General features: G+C 38.7%; 1 protein-coding gene across 14 annotated transcripts in view; it reads left to right on the top strand.

Moving 5' to 3' along the window:
* Positions 1–14092, top strand: part of Opa1 (OPA1 mitochondrial dynamin like GTPase) — an 80952-nt gene that overhangs the window by 47241 nt on the left and 19619 nt on the right. For all 14 annotated transcript variants that reach the window (XM_087186689.1, XM_087186686.1, XM_087186684.1 and 11 more), the window contains 8 exons: positions 40–205; positions 2186–2338; positions 3966–4074; positions 4573–4652; positions 7777–7917; positions 9858–9974; positions 11239–11332; positions 11947–12057. In XM_087186689.1, coding sequence (XP_087042815.1) covers positions 40–205; positions 2186–2338; positions 3966–4074; positions 4573–4652; positions 7777–7917; positions 9858–9974; positions 11239–11332; positions 11947–12057 — 971 coding nt within the window. The remainder of the gene's footprint in view (positions 1–39; positions 206–2185; positions 2339–3965; positions 4075–4572; positions 4653–7776; positions 7918–9857; positions 9975–11238; positions 11333–11946; positions 12058–14092) is intronic.

Raw genomic sequence — 14092 nt, 5'->3', positions numbered from 1 at the left:
TGATTTGGTGTTCTTGAAAGAATATTTTTTTAATTTCAGGGAAGAAATCCTTCAACAGTCTTTATGGGAAAGAGTATCAACTCATGTGATTGAAAACATCTATCTTCCAGCCGCACAAACCATGAATTCAGGAACTTTTAATACTACAGTGGACATCAAGCTTAAACAGTGGACTGATAAGCAGCTTCCCAATAAAGCAGTAGAGGTTAGGATATAATTTAATTAAATGGGTAAGAAGCATTATCTGAAGGGAATAGGAGCTGAGAATTTTAGGTTTTATTCCCATCACAGCCATTATCTTTCTTTTGGGCCTTTATATTCCAATTATGCTTTGACCCGAATCTCTGTGTTGGGACTAACCTTAATGCTGCTACCAGTTACTGCTGCTGGAAAATTTACTGATGGGGATGGTATTTGAGGGCTTTGGTTCTTCTTCTAAAGATAATATTTAAGAAAGCTAGCAAAATGTGCTTCAATGTGAAATATTTTGAACTTCCATGGATTGAAATTTTATAAGGGAAATATTTAATGTATCAGTCATTTCATTTATTAGTATTCCACAGGGACTGGTTATACTGACATAATCATTTTCTTAGTTAGGATCCTGCCACATTAAACTAGGAAATATGAAAAAGTACCTTAAAGAACCCATGTTTGTTACCCATGCCTCTTGGCCGTCCTACTTAGTAGCTGTGTGATCTTTGGGCTGTTTGCTTTAATCTTTATTTCCTCATCAAAAAAAGAGTTATAGTGCCTGCCTCGCAAGGTTTTTATATGGATTAAATGGTTATGGTAATACCTGGTTATCTAGATTGGTCTGCCCTGCACATTATGTAGAATGGCTGTTCTAGCTAAAGGGTCAGTTGTCCCGTGCTCTGTGTGAGGCTGCTCACAGCATTGGGGTCCATGTTGGAGGCCTCAGTTTCTGACCACTCAGGTGCGACCTCACTCCTCTCTGGTCCTGCTCCAGTCCTGACGTGTTCACTCTGCTCCCGATTACCTCCAACTGCTCCTTCTAAGAACAATTGCAGCCTCTCTGCCTAAGGTGCACACTGCTGAGCCTTGGTCAGTTCTTGGCATATCTGGCCTGAGAAGAATCGGAGAGCTGCTTCTAGAGTGCACCGGCTCTCCTCACTGCTCCCCCAGTCCTCTGGACCCTGTCCTGTGAGCAGATGTTTTCATAGCATAAGGTTCAGGTGGTGGAAGTGGTCATAAAAAGTGCACTGATTCTGTGCCATGGCTCTTTGTGCCCTCAGCTATAGGTGCAGTGGAAGGATATTACCAGGTGGGGGTCAGGAGGTGTGGACTGGAATACTCACCCTGTCACTCACTGTGTGTTTTTGGACAATCACCTGTTTTTATACCATAATTTCTTTGTGTTTAAAATGAAGGTGGAGTTAATATTAAAGTCCAGTGTTTGAAAGCCACTGAATCATAAATAAGTAAGCTTAGTTTTGACGCTGTGCTTTCCCTTTCACTCTTCAGATAATTACAAGTTAGTTCTGAGTAGTACTTAGCTATGTTTGAAAGTTTATCTTTGCTTAAAGGCGAAGCTGTGAAGACAACTGACTTTATAACTAAGAACTGTTAAACCATTTTATGGTGTGGAAGAAGCAGGCAGACTCAGAAATCTTGAAGGTTGAAGTAAATGAGCAAACTGAGTGCGGAGCCAGACTTGGGATGCACCCCGAATGCAGGCGGCCTGCCTGGCTTCCCCAGGTCGCATCACATGGGAATACGGGCACACCATTCCCATGGTGCTCAGAATACGCTGGAAATCCATATACCTATGCACAATCTCTCAGGGTTTTGTTTTTTTTTTTTTGGTACCAGGGATCGAACTCTGGTCCTTGCGCTTGCAAGACAGGCGGCACAACCGTTGAGCTAAATCCCCGGCCCGTCTCTCAGTTTTTAAGTTGACAACTTTTTAAAAATGTAAACCACTGTGCTTGTCTAACAGCATATCAGGAGACCAAATTTAAATCTGTTCCACCCGATGCCAGTGTGAAATCTCTAGACCACAGCTTACCTTTGCTACTTTTTTATTAATGTACTTTCATATGTTTTTTTCTGGTAAGCTGATTTACCACATCTTATGGCTTCAATTCATGTGTTATTTTTCATGCTATATATTAAATAAAAATAAGTTGTATAAATACAGCTTTTTCTTTTTAAATAATTCTAGGTTGCTTGGGAGACCCTACAAGAAGAATTTTCCCACTTCATGACAGAACCGAAAGGAAAAGAACATGATGACATATTTGATAAACTTAAAGAAGCTGTTAAAGAGGAAAGTATTAAGCGCCACAAGTGGAATGACTTTGCAGAGGACAGCTTGGTATGTCATTTAAGATATCAGTGTCATTTTCAAAATGATTGTTCAAACTGATGTTCTTCCATAGGAGGCTATTTTTATATGACTCTGTAAAAGTATAGAAACAGATTTATGATCTGTACTCAGACCTTTAACATTTGCCCTTCTAAAAACCACCCTCTACTGTTTCCTTCTTGGCTGCCATTTGAGAGAAAAACTACCACTGACCAGTGGGTGATAAATGCTGCCTGCAGAGAACTCTGCTACGCATTTCACAAACATCATTCAACTTCATTCTTAAGAGGCCCTAGTGTTGTCATTGCAGAGCAGGGACTCAAGGCCTGCTCTGTCTGATGGAAAGCCTCACTCCTGACCTCTGACACCTGGTAAACCACTACTGTAATTCAATTAGTCACCTGCTCTTCTCGGAGTCACAAGACACTGTCAGATGAAAGATTGAGCAGTTTTCTTGAAAAGTACATAGCTCACCATGAGCCAGTAGGTTTTTTTGTTTGTTTTGGGATTTTTGTGGTGCTAGGAATTGAATCCAGGACCTTCACACTGAGCTACATCTCCACACCACCCACCCCCTTGTTAGTTTACTTTCTAAGATAGATTCTCACAAAGTTACTCAGGGTGGGCTCAAATTTTTGATTCTCCTGCCTCAGCCACCCTGAATGCTGGGTTTAGAGGCATGCATGAGCATGCCTGGCTAATAATTTTGTTTTAAAGAAATGTTTGTTTTGATGTTTGAAACCCGTATTTATTTGTGGTAAGTGTCTTAGAGGCTGGCTTTCTGAGAGAATAGTGTCATTTTCACTCATTCACTCAAAAATTAGAAAATTAAAGCCTGGACTGGTAGCACACACCTGTAATTCCAGCTGCTCTGGAATCTGAGGCAGGAGGATTGCAAGTTTCAGGCAAGTCTGCAATTTAGCAAGACCCTTAATCTCTATATCAAAAAGGAAAAAGAAAGTTATGAAATTTGGAAACCAGGTTTTAGTTGTAACAAAAAGCTACCATTTATGTCTAGACTTTTCAAGAATTTACTATGTAAAATATTTTTATTGCCATTAACAATGAGAAAATGATAATGTTTTCTCCTCTTTTACTTAGAAAATATTACTGCATAGTTCATATGGTAAATAGGAGAGATGAGGACTATCTGAATTTTTAACCTTGAATCTTAGGCTTCTGGGTATGGCATTGTGTGTAGTTAGATGGACAGTACACCTTTCTCTCTGTCTGTGTCTTTCTCTCCTAGTGAACTTGTTTAATTTGAGCCAAGAGAGAATCTGCACTGTTTATTTTTCAGATAAAAATCTGACAAGGAAGCAGGCATAAAAAAGGCACTCCTGGCCAGGTGTGGTGGCACACACCTGTGATCCCAGCACCCGGAAGGCTGAGGCAGGAGAATCGCCCTGAGTTTGAGGCCAGCAAGACCCTACCTCAAAATACCCAAAAAACAAAAAAAAAAAAAAAAAAAGAAAGAAAGAAAAAGAAAGGAAGGAAGGAAGGAAGGAAAAGCACTCCTGCATTTTTGTGGGAGGGACATAGTTTGTTGTCTTGGATATTTACTAAGCTGTCTGTTTGAATAAAATTTCTGAGGGGACAGAAAGCACACGAGGCTCTTCTGTGCTTGCCGTTGCAGAGGGTTATTCAGCACAATGCGCTGGAAGACCGGTCCATCTCCGATAAGCAGCAGTGGGACGCAGCCATTTACTTCATGGAAGAGGCTCTGCAGGCTCGGCTCAAAGACAGTAAGCAGGGGCATGGGCTGTCAGGCTGTCAGGCTCTGAGTGTTTGCAGCAGTGACACACTCTTCCAGCTGTAGAGAACATTTGTGAAATGATAGCTGACACCTAAAGGTCTTCGTCATTAAAAGTTGAATATTATTTGTGGGATTTTTCCGTCGTTTGCCTTGTAATTACTTAAACGGTTAAATAAATGGGCACGTGACACTTGCATGCATGCGCTCTGTTCTAAAATGTTCTATTTCAGAATATTTGTGTTTGCTACTGTACTTACAGGAGGACTCTACGCAGTTGTACTTTTCATAGCTTTTAAATGCATGCTGTTTATAGTTTTCTTATACATGTACCATATAATTGATGTCTTTATTCAACTGATGTCATACTGATATCGCACTTAGAAGTAGTAAAGAAGCTAAGACCATTCTTAGTTCTGAGACCATTGTATAGTTATATGTCCTTGGTAAATGGTAAAATTCTAATTAATTGTTTAAAATGTTTTGCTAGCTGAAAATGCAATTGAAAACATGATAGGTCCGGACTGGAAGAAGAGGTGGCTTCACTGGAAGAACAGGACCCAAGAAGAGGTGAAAGCGCGTCTCCGGCTTCATAATGATGCAGTTCGGCTCACTCTAGGGCAGGCCTGAAGCACAGCCTAGGATGGCTCTAGGCAAATCCCAAGAATTTCACATACCTCAGAAAGTGTTTTAGAAAGTGAAGTACCTGTGTTATTAAGAGAGATGAAACATGCCCTTTTATGGTCAGTTACTTTGTTCATTTCAATTCCCTATTTAAGATTTAAAATATCGAAAGTTATTTAAACAGAAAAATTCTCTGAACAGGGATTTCAGAGGATGTACAGTGAGTGTGATTAAGAGGGAAAGGGATATAATGATGTTTCTTTTAGTCTCTGGAATTTTCTGTTGGAGGACTACTTAAATTATTTTGTTTTTGGTTTCACTGCCTGCTGCGCAAATGTAAGGATCCGAGTTCGATCCTCGGTACCAAACAAAAAAAAAATTATTTTGTTCTTTTGTATTTTTTGTTGCTGTGTTTGGAAAATATGTATGAAAATTCGGATGGGAGGTAGAATTGCAGGATTCATTCCTTTAATAGATATTTAATGAGCACTTCTACAAAATGATAAAGCTGAAAAATAAATAGCTTTAAAAACTAGTAAATTGCAGGCAAATGTAGAAGTCCTTAGAGTCTCTGTCCCCAGCTCCATCCCTTTTTATGCCTTCTTTTTGGTGGCTTCTTTTCCTGTCTAGCATTCAGTCCTGTGCTGCTGTGTCAGTCTCACATCCATTCCTCAAGTGAGAGAGTAAATAGAATATAGAATCTGCAGGTGAAGGAAGTAGTGAGTAAACAGAGTTGACATCCAGCCTGTTTTTTTCCTTTGTTCCTTGAATCCATCCACTTCGAGAAAAGGAAACCAAAAAATGGAAAAATTAGAAGAGGTAAAGAGAATGAAAAAATTACCAAAGGAAATCTTTTTTTAACTTTTTTTTTTTTTTGGTACTGAGGATCAAACTCGGGACCTTGCGCTTGCAAGGCAGGCAGTGGTACCACTGAGCTAAATCCCCAGACACTGTTTTTATTTTAAATATTAATTAAATTATTAATTTAATTATGTGATCAATCTTCTATTATTTTCTAATTACCCACATTTTTTGTTTCATAAACTATCAGATGTCTCAACTTGCTTCAAAATAGTCAAGAAACCCTCTTTTTCTTCTCTTTCCTCCTCTTTTCTCCACCCTGCTATAATTTTTGTGGAAAATGAGTCCTTAAGAACCTGCAGGGAAGTGGGAGAAGAGGGCAGCAGTAGGGACTGGATCATGCCTGTTCGGGGTGCATCAGTTATCTCCACACTACAGCTGGGCTGAGAGGAGGAAGTCCAGCGGAGAAGAATTTCTAGGGGCTCCATCAGAGGTTTCTGGCTTCTGACAGGAAGAAGCATTAATTAGAAAGGGCTGGTGTAAGGCAGATAAACTCAAGAGAAAAATGGCATCTGGCCTTCAGGGCTCATTGAAATTGGGTCTAAAACCTTAGGAACAGTCAGCAAGAACAGAACTTGCCTGACAACTAGTGGTAAAAATGCTTTGGCCAAACACCTTCGGAGAGGAAGGATTCCTGGTTATGGGTTATTTTTCTCCAGAAATTGAACATAGAAGATTCGCTTCAAGAGAAGCAAAGGAGTTTAAGGTCAGTGCAGAGGATCTGTGAGCCCCTTCAGAGAAGAACCTTCTCCCCTAGAGTTTCAGGAAAGCATGGGTGAGACCCAGGCTGACTAGAGCAGAGGCCATGTTTGGGCTGTAGAAGGGAGAGTACATCAGAATCGCCCAGGGAAGCTTATATGTATCCTGTGTTTCCTTTAAAAGTTAGCATCCTATTGGACTCACTGAGTCAGTCTCCTTCTCTGACGTTGCTTCCCATCCTGCCAGCCCCTGTAAACCACTGTTCTAGACTTCTTACCTGGAGGTTACAGTGAGAAATGGGTTCTAGAAAAGACTGAGAATATCCCCACCTCATGGTGCAACAAGCTAGCTGTGTAACAAGTCCTTCTGCCTTCTGAGTGGCCAGATTTAGCAGGAAAAGAAATTTAAGATTTTCCTGTGTTAAGGACAAGAAATCTAAGTTCTGAACACTATTTCGTGTTACTTTTTCTTTAGTCTTCTAGAAAAATCCCACCCTTTGATACATTCTGGACTTACCTGACCTGGGAAAATGGTCAGGATAGATGGGAAAGAGGCTATGTGCCAGGTGACAGGAGAGGTGATGGTGGACAGCGAGCAGCAAAAGCACAGGCAAGGCGAGATTTGCTTCCTACCTCAGACTAAGTAGAAGTGTGTAAGCAAACAATGGTTTATGAAGTATTTCTTCTAAAGTGTCGTGTTTCAGAGTATTAAGTCATAGTTCCGTTTACAACCTAGTTTCTTATTCTTGTTTAAGTACTCAGATTCAGTAGGTGCAGTACTGTCTGGGACAGTACTGTTGTAACTTCTTTACAGTAGTAAGTGAATTGGAAGCTAACTTCTTTTATTGTACAATTTTGAATGAAGGATTGAAAAATGACAACATAAATTTAATTTGACACAGTATAAGAGTCTTGTTTTCAAACCTATAGTTATTGTGAGTGGGTTTTCCTCCTTTGATGAGATTTATGAACAGAGGCTGAAAGTGAATTTAAGAATGATAGCTACCTCACAGGTCTGAAGTATGACTTTTTAATGAATAGTCTTTTTTAAAGCCTCCACTATGCATGTATGTTTATTTAACCAGAAAAGAAACATATCAACAGGTGCAAAGTCCTTATAGGCATTTATAGAACATTGTCTTTTCCCATGTATTCAGGGTACTTTTTCCTAGACCCAAATTAAACCCTAAGATCAAGAAAGCAAGCGTATAATAAGATACCTGGTGCCATAATTTCAACAGTAAAACATTGTAGCAAAAGTAAAACACACCAAATAGGGCTAATTCCCCTTTTTTTGTGTGTTTTCCCCTTTCATGAAGCAAGTTGCTCTGCATTCAGAGGCCACTTCCCCATATTCCTAAGTTGGGGTGCTGGGTTTCACTTATTTGTTGGGATGAAGCTTGTTCACTATTAAGCAACAGTAACATATTTATTAAAATCCAGAGTCTGTTTTTACAAATGCCAAATTATGGCCCATGTAAACAGTCCTCTCTCTCTTTAACATTTTAAAGTGTGTTCACAATGAAACCAAGAATGAACTGGAGAAGATGTTGAAATGTAATGAGGAGCACCCAGCGTATCTTGCAAGTGATGAGATAACCACAGTCCGGAAGAACCTTGAATCCCGGGGAGTTGAAGTCGACCCAAGCTTGGTAATAAACATGACTGGAAAACATGAGTCTGCTTCCCTAAGCACTGTTTCTCACAGCACAATATTACTTCTGTGTGTTACTCAGGTAGCTCGGGGCTTGATTTTCCTTTGACCGTGTGCACATTTGCTGATACAAAAACTTAGTCATTTTGATTGTGTGAAGGTTAGAAATTTTATTTTCACGGGACCGGGGATGTGGCTCAGTAGCACTGCACCTGCCTGGCAAGCGCAAGGTCCTGAGTGCGATCCCCAGTACCAGGGGAAAAAAAAAGAAAAGAAATTTCATTTTCAGTATTGCTTGTTAAAGGTTAACTTGTAAATGGAGAAATTTAGACATTGACACCTGGGCAAGTTCAGCTGCTCTTGTGAAAAGGAATGAATCCCACCCAGACCTCTGCACTACTTTGTACTGTTTCAGACTGTGAAACAGAATTCCTGTTGAAATATGGCTTACTTATATACAGATGTGTATGTATCTGTGTGCGTGTGTATGTGTTTTACAGACAAATGTCACCCACTAGAAAAGGGAAAGTGTGAATGTTTTATTGATTTTGGCTTTACCTTATTTTCCTCTTTTATGGTAAGTATAAAGATGAAGACAGTCTCTTTAGACTTTTTTTTTTTAAGACGGGGTCTTATTATGTAGTCCAGGCCAACCTTGAACTTGCTGTGTAGCCTACACTGGCCCGGGATTTGGCAGTCCTCCTGCTCAGCCTTTCCAGTGCTGAGAGTACAGGCATGTGCCCCCATGCCCGGCTCTGTAGGCTGTTTTTTGCTTCATAATGCTTATTTGTGACAAAATCTTTTTAAAAAACTTTCTGAGCTTTTGTTTCCTACTGCTTGGTAGTTAGAATGTAAGGAATTCAAAAGTTCATTTTATTACTAAGTGAAACTCAAATAAATATAGTGGGGATAGCAATCATAAAAGATTTCAGAGCCACCGTCATTTTTTAAAGGTTATCTGCTATTTATGTTTCTGTGCTTGATGCATGAGTTACTTACTTTAAATTCCACCAGAGATCAGAACATGAAGAGAAAACTGGTAAAAGTCAAAGCTGCTGCCTACATCCATGAGATTTTTAGTTAGATATGTATCAATATGTCCACATTAGTCCTAACTCCCATTAACAAAAAAGTTACACACTTGAGCATCCCTTATTTGAAAATGTGAAATCAGAATGCTCCAAAATCTGAAACTTCAGCTCCATTTTGAGTACTTGATATCTCTCTAGCTTCTTTTGTTCTCAGATGGAATTAATGATATTTGTTCTAACTCCTCCTTAACTACTATTTCTGTTCTCAAAAAAAGACAGTAGTTGTATGAAAGAGCATTGAATTTTCCGACAGACTACCTAGCAGTAAAGTGGTAGGGATCATCTTGATACAACTAATTAAATTCAATAAACAAACAAGAAATGTAGTTGGGTTGGTGGACATGGTCTGAGACCATGCCCTGGTCCTTACTTCTTAGATAAAGCTTGCAACATCTTTTGCCTTAGTTTTCCCACCTCTAACTAGGCAAAGGTAATCCCCACCCCATCTACTCTCCAAAATGGTTGACTGTAGCAGTGCTTGTTTAAAACATTGCAAATGTTAAAGGACATAAACTAGTAAATCTAATTTTTGTCTTGAAAAATGATGTAAGTAGATAAAAGGGACTGGACGAATAACAACATTGCTGTTGCTTTCAGTTAACTTTTTTTATAATAAGTTTTGGTTCCTTTTTTTTTTTTTTGAGACACAGTCTTGCTCTGTAGTTCAGGCAGGCTGGCCTTAAACTCACAGTGATACTCCTGTCTCAGCTTCCCAAGTGCTAGGATTATAGGCAAGCACCACCACACCCAGCTCTTTATAATAAACTTTGTATACAACTTCTGAGTGTGACTGATCTATATGAAGAGTGTACAGTAAGTCTGGCTTTTGTTTTGTTTTCTCATTTAGATTAAGGACACTTGGCATCAAGTTTACAGAAGACATTTCCTAAAAACAGCTCTCAACCATTGTAACCTTTGTCGAAGAGGCTTTTATTACTACCAAAGACATTTTGTAGACTCTGAGGTAAGGATGTCCCAAAAATAAGGGAAATTTTTTAACAACAGTTGTTTAAAGATGTATAAAAGTGTACTTTAACTGTATATATTAATTTAAGTCCTTTGATCATCTTGGAAAAAGTATATATAATTTATAAAGAATGATCTGTTTTTGAAGATACTTGCCACTTCGGTAGTTCTGGCATCTTCACACCTGTCAACCTCGTCCTAAAAGAATGTAAAAGAATATGTCAAAGGAAATGTCACATATACTCCCCTGACTTAGAAGTAATTGTATTTGTCACCTTTATGTATTTTTTTCAACTTTCCTGTACCATAGGGAGGGGATATGTAACATAACCACTTATTTGCATAATGGAAATCATATAGCAAAATAATTTTTATTGTTCATTTTTCATGTATCATAATTCTTCATGTTACTGCAATCTTGTTTTAAATGATTCTTTAAAAGAAATAATATAAACTTGGACTTTTCTGTTGTTTAACATCACACTTTACAAAGTAGCCTCTAGGTGGCAGCAGGCTGGCATACTTGGAGCATTTCCCCACAGGTGAAAATGCTTGTAAAGACATACCCTTTTGGAAAAGCACTCTTGGTCAATATTCTTCTTACTTACTTGAAGCATCTAAAATGCTTTTCTGTTGATTTAGGCAGCTTAAAGTAAATTTGTATTGAAATGCACCTATGTAAAAGTGACCCGTTTCTTACATAATTTTAGTTGTTGAGAAGATTTCTCTCAAATAAGGTTTTTTAAAAGGTCAATTTATATTCCTGTAAAGCTGAGTTTTGAAAATAGTGTGAGTGCACACAAGAATAAAACAGGTTAACTAAGAACACCTTTAAGATAAACATGGTTAACTAAAACTAAATACAAATTGAGGGTATATATACATGCCCTCAATCCTATATGCTATGAATTTCTGTGTACTTTCCAAGTTCATTTGCTTTGCCATTAGAATTAAAACAAAGCTATGTGCCAGGGATGTAGCTAAGAAGCATAGCGCTTGGACAAGGTCCTGAGTTTGATCCCCAGAACCAAACAAACAAAGCCATGTATGTGTGGGAGTAATACAACCCAAATCCTGCAGAATTTTATGAATCTTGACAGAAAGATTCTATATCTATAGTAAGATATGTGTTTTAGATAAACCTGAATATTTTGTATTAAATATAGGGGTGTAAGTACTGACTTTGATAGTTACATGTATTTATGATCATTGTTTTTATTTTTTTAATTACATCTGGGAATCTTAATTACGTAATAATTCAGCTGGAATGCAATGACGTTGTCCTGTTTTGGCGAATACAACGCATGCTTGCTATCACTGCAAATACTTTAAGGCAGCAACTTACAAACACTGAAGGTGAGCCATGTAGAGACTACTTTTTAATTTTGATATTTTTTTTAAAAAGATGCCCAGATACTTATTCAAAGATAGCTTTATCATAGCCAGACATAGTAACATGCCTGTAAGCCCCGCACTTGGGAGTCTGAAGCAGGAGGACCATGAGTTCCAGGCCAGCGTTAGCTGGGCTACAAGGTGACGTCAAGAGTTTAAGGCCAGCCTGGATTATAATGAGACCTTATCTCAGAAAACAAACAAAAACATTTAGAAAAACTAAAAATTATAATTTGCTTTTAAAATATTGAAAAGCAATTATAATGAAGAAATATGGCCAATAAAACATACTGTGTGTCTACGTTCATTACACAGATACTCTGATAGGAATGGCTCCAGAGCATCACTTGATGTTTTGAGAAATCTGCTCCCGTTAAAGTGTCGTGGGTTAAGAGTGGCCATTCTCTGTAAAGGTGTATCCGTTTCATGCTGATTAGGGTACCAGATAAACTGAGAAATTGAACAGATCCAACATGATGATAAAAAATAAGGGCTTACTGTCCCACACATGGCTAATTTTCTCATCCTGTGCATTCATGAAAATGGGCTCCCCATGTTTTTCATTTATTTTTGAACAGTTAGGCGACTAGAGAAAAACGTTAAAGAAGTATTGGAAGATTTTGCTGAAGACAGTGAGAAGAAAGTTAAGTTGCTTACTGGTAAACGGGTTCAGCTGGCAGAAGACCTCAGTAAGTTGCTCCTGATGCTCTTCCCTTTCACCACCCCCATTTCCATGTGTGTTCATCTATTTAGTCTCACACTTGCTGAAAAGTTCCAAGGACTCCAGCCTGCAAGGAACTTTTTTCTCTCAACTATTTGCATCAGATGCTGGCCTGAAGTCTTGTCACTTCCAAGTACTTTAATGTCTATTTCCTAGAACAAGGATTTGTTCCTAGCAACTTACTAAAACCAGTGTTAACACTGGTAACATGACCATATCTGATCCTTAGCCCCAGTCAGGTTTCACCCACCATCCCAAAATTATCCTTCCATAGAACAAAATGTTCAAGTTCATTTCCTCACCAGGAGACCTACTTTTAGAAAATAGTATTTAGAAATCAAGATCTGAGAATGACACATGCTCATTGTGATTGAAATATTGCAGTTGTGGGTCTTCTCAATAGGAAGAGGAAATAAATGTTGTATTTGTGTGTTAGTATGTATGTGTATAGATTTATCTACACACATTTATGTGTGTCCTGGTTATATATGCATATGTGAAACCATGAATTGATGCTGAGACTCCAATTTTAACCGAGTACTAGAGGATTTGTTCTAGTTTCTCCCCCTTTCCATATTTGTAACTCCCTTTTCAGACAGCAAGGGACCTGGTTCCTGTTATTCTTATTAAGTTTATTTATTTTGTTCAACCCTCTTTTGTGTAACCAAGTTTGTTGCTCTCCCTTCCATTGCAAAAATTTCGTGTCACCATCTAAGACTCTTAATCACTCCACACCATCAACTCCTGCGTTGAAGTTCCTCTCATCTTGTCTGGGCCTGACAGCCAAGGCCAGGCTGCTCCTGTCCATGGAGTCCTCTCCACAGAGCTAATACTCTGACCCTTTGTGCCAGGCACTTCCCCATCTCATCCTCTTTACCCTTCACACGTGCTTCCTTTCTTCACTGGAAGCCAGACCGTGCTTCTGTGAAGACATCCTCTTCATCCTGCTCATGCTCCGGTGCCCTGCTTGGGGCTGCCCCTGCACGGATCACTGGGCCCCTGGTCAGGCTGTCACACTACAGCAGGCCCCATGGTTTTCCCTATCCCTCCTACCTGATGACTTTGTTGCTTTGCTTGGCGTAGTGTTTCTTGAATCCTGGTAGGTTCCTAGCTTTAAGATTGATTTGTATACTAAGATTTATTTAGATCTTTGAGAACCCCAGGAACACGTTAAACATTAGTATTAAAGAAAAATGCTAGTAATTGTAATTAGTGCTTCTGTTCGAGGCTTCTTTGTCTTAAGTTTCCCTCCTTTCTACTTTATGAAACAAAGTATTTTTCCTTTCACTATGTATTTAAATTTGTTATTTCATGTTTTCTTATATCTAAAACAAAGCAAATGCTGAATAGAAACAAACTTTTCAAATTTGAAAATGTCACCACAGTTCAATTATAAGATTCTCCAAAAGAAACCAGGCAAGATTTTTCTATTTTATACATGTGTCATTCACCCTTTTTCATCATGTTCTCCCCTAGTTATCTGAGCTCTTCCCTGCTTTCTCTTTTTCTTGTCTTTTTTTTATTTTTTAAGTACATCATATTTTAACTTTATTTGCATTTCTCTCACAGTTTTTCATACTATTTTGGCAGCATACTGTTTGTTCCAGTGCAGAAGACTTGTTCTCAAATCTGAACTGACATTTATTAGCTGTGCCTTAGACAGGGAATCTCCCGGATCCTTTTCATGAAACACCTACCTACTGTCAGGGCAGTTGTTGGCAGTCAGTGCAGGGAGCACTTTGAGTTCCCGCTTCATAATTGCATGCTAAGGTAGTACTGTTACAGGAGGATGGGTGTCACCAGGATGATGTATACAAACTTTCTGTCTCCTTCCTCACGCAGGTACCAAATAGTGAGCTATGTCAGTGAATTTTATCTGGAGTATAAGTGATTGAGAGATGTTTTTGAGTGTCTTTTCTTGTACTTTTAGTTAGAGCTGGCCTAGTCCTATTTCTCTCAATCCTAATTTGATTAAAATAAAGAAAATATATTACTAATGTAAA

The sequence above is a fragment of the Heterocephalus glaber genome, unplaced genomic scaffold (assembly GCF_053883595.1).
Source record: "Heterocephalus glaber isolate CG9 unplaced genomic scaffold, H.glaber_assembly_v1.0 deba00001504, whole genome shotgun sequence".
In the NCBI taxonomy this organism is placed as follows: domain Eukaryota; kingdom Metazoa; phylum Chordata; class Mammalia; order Rodentia; family Bathyergidae; genus Heterocephalus; species Heterocephalus glaber.
This window is presented reverse-complemented; position numbering and strand designations above follow the sequence as displayed.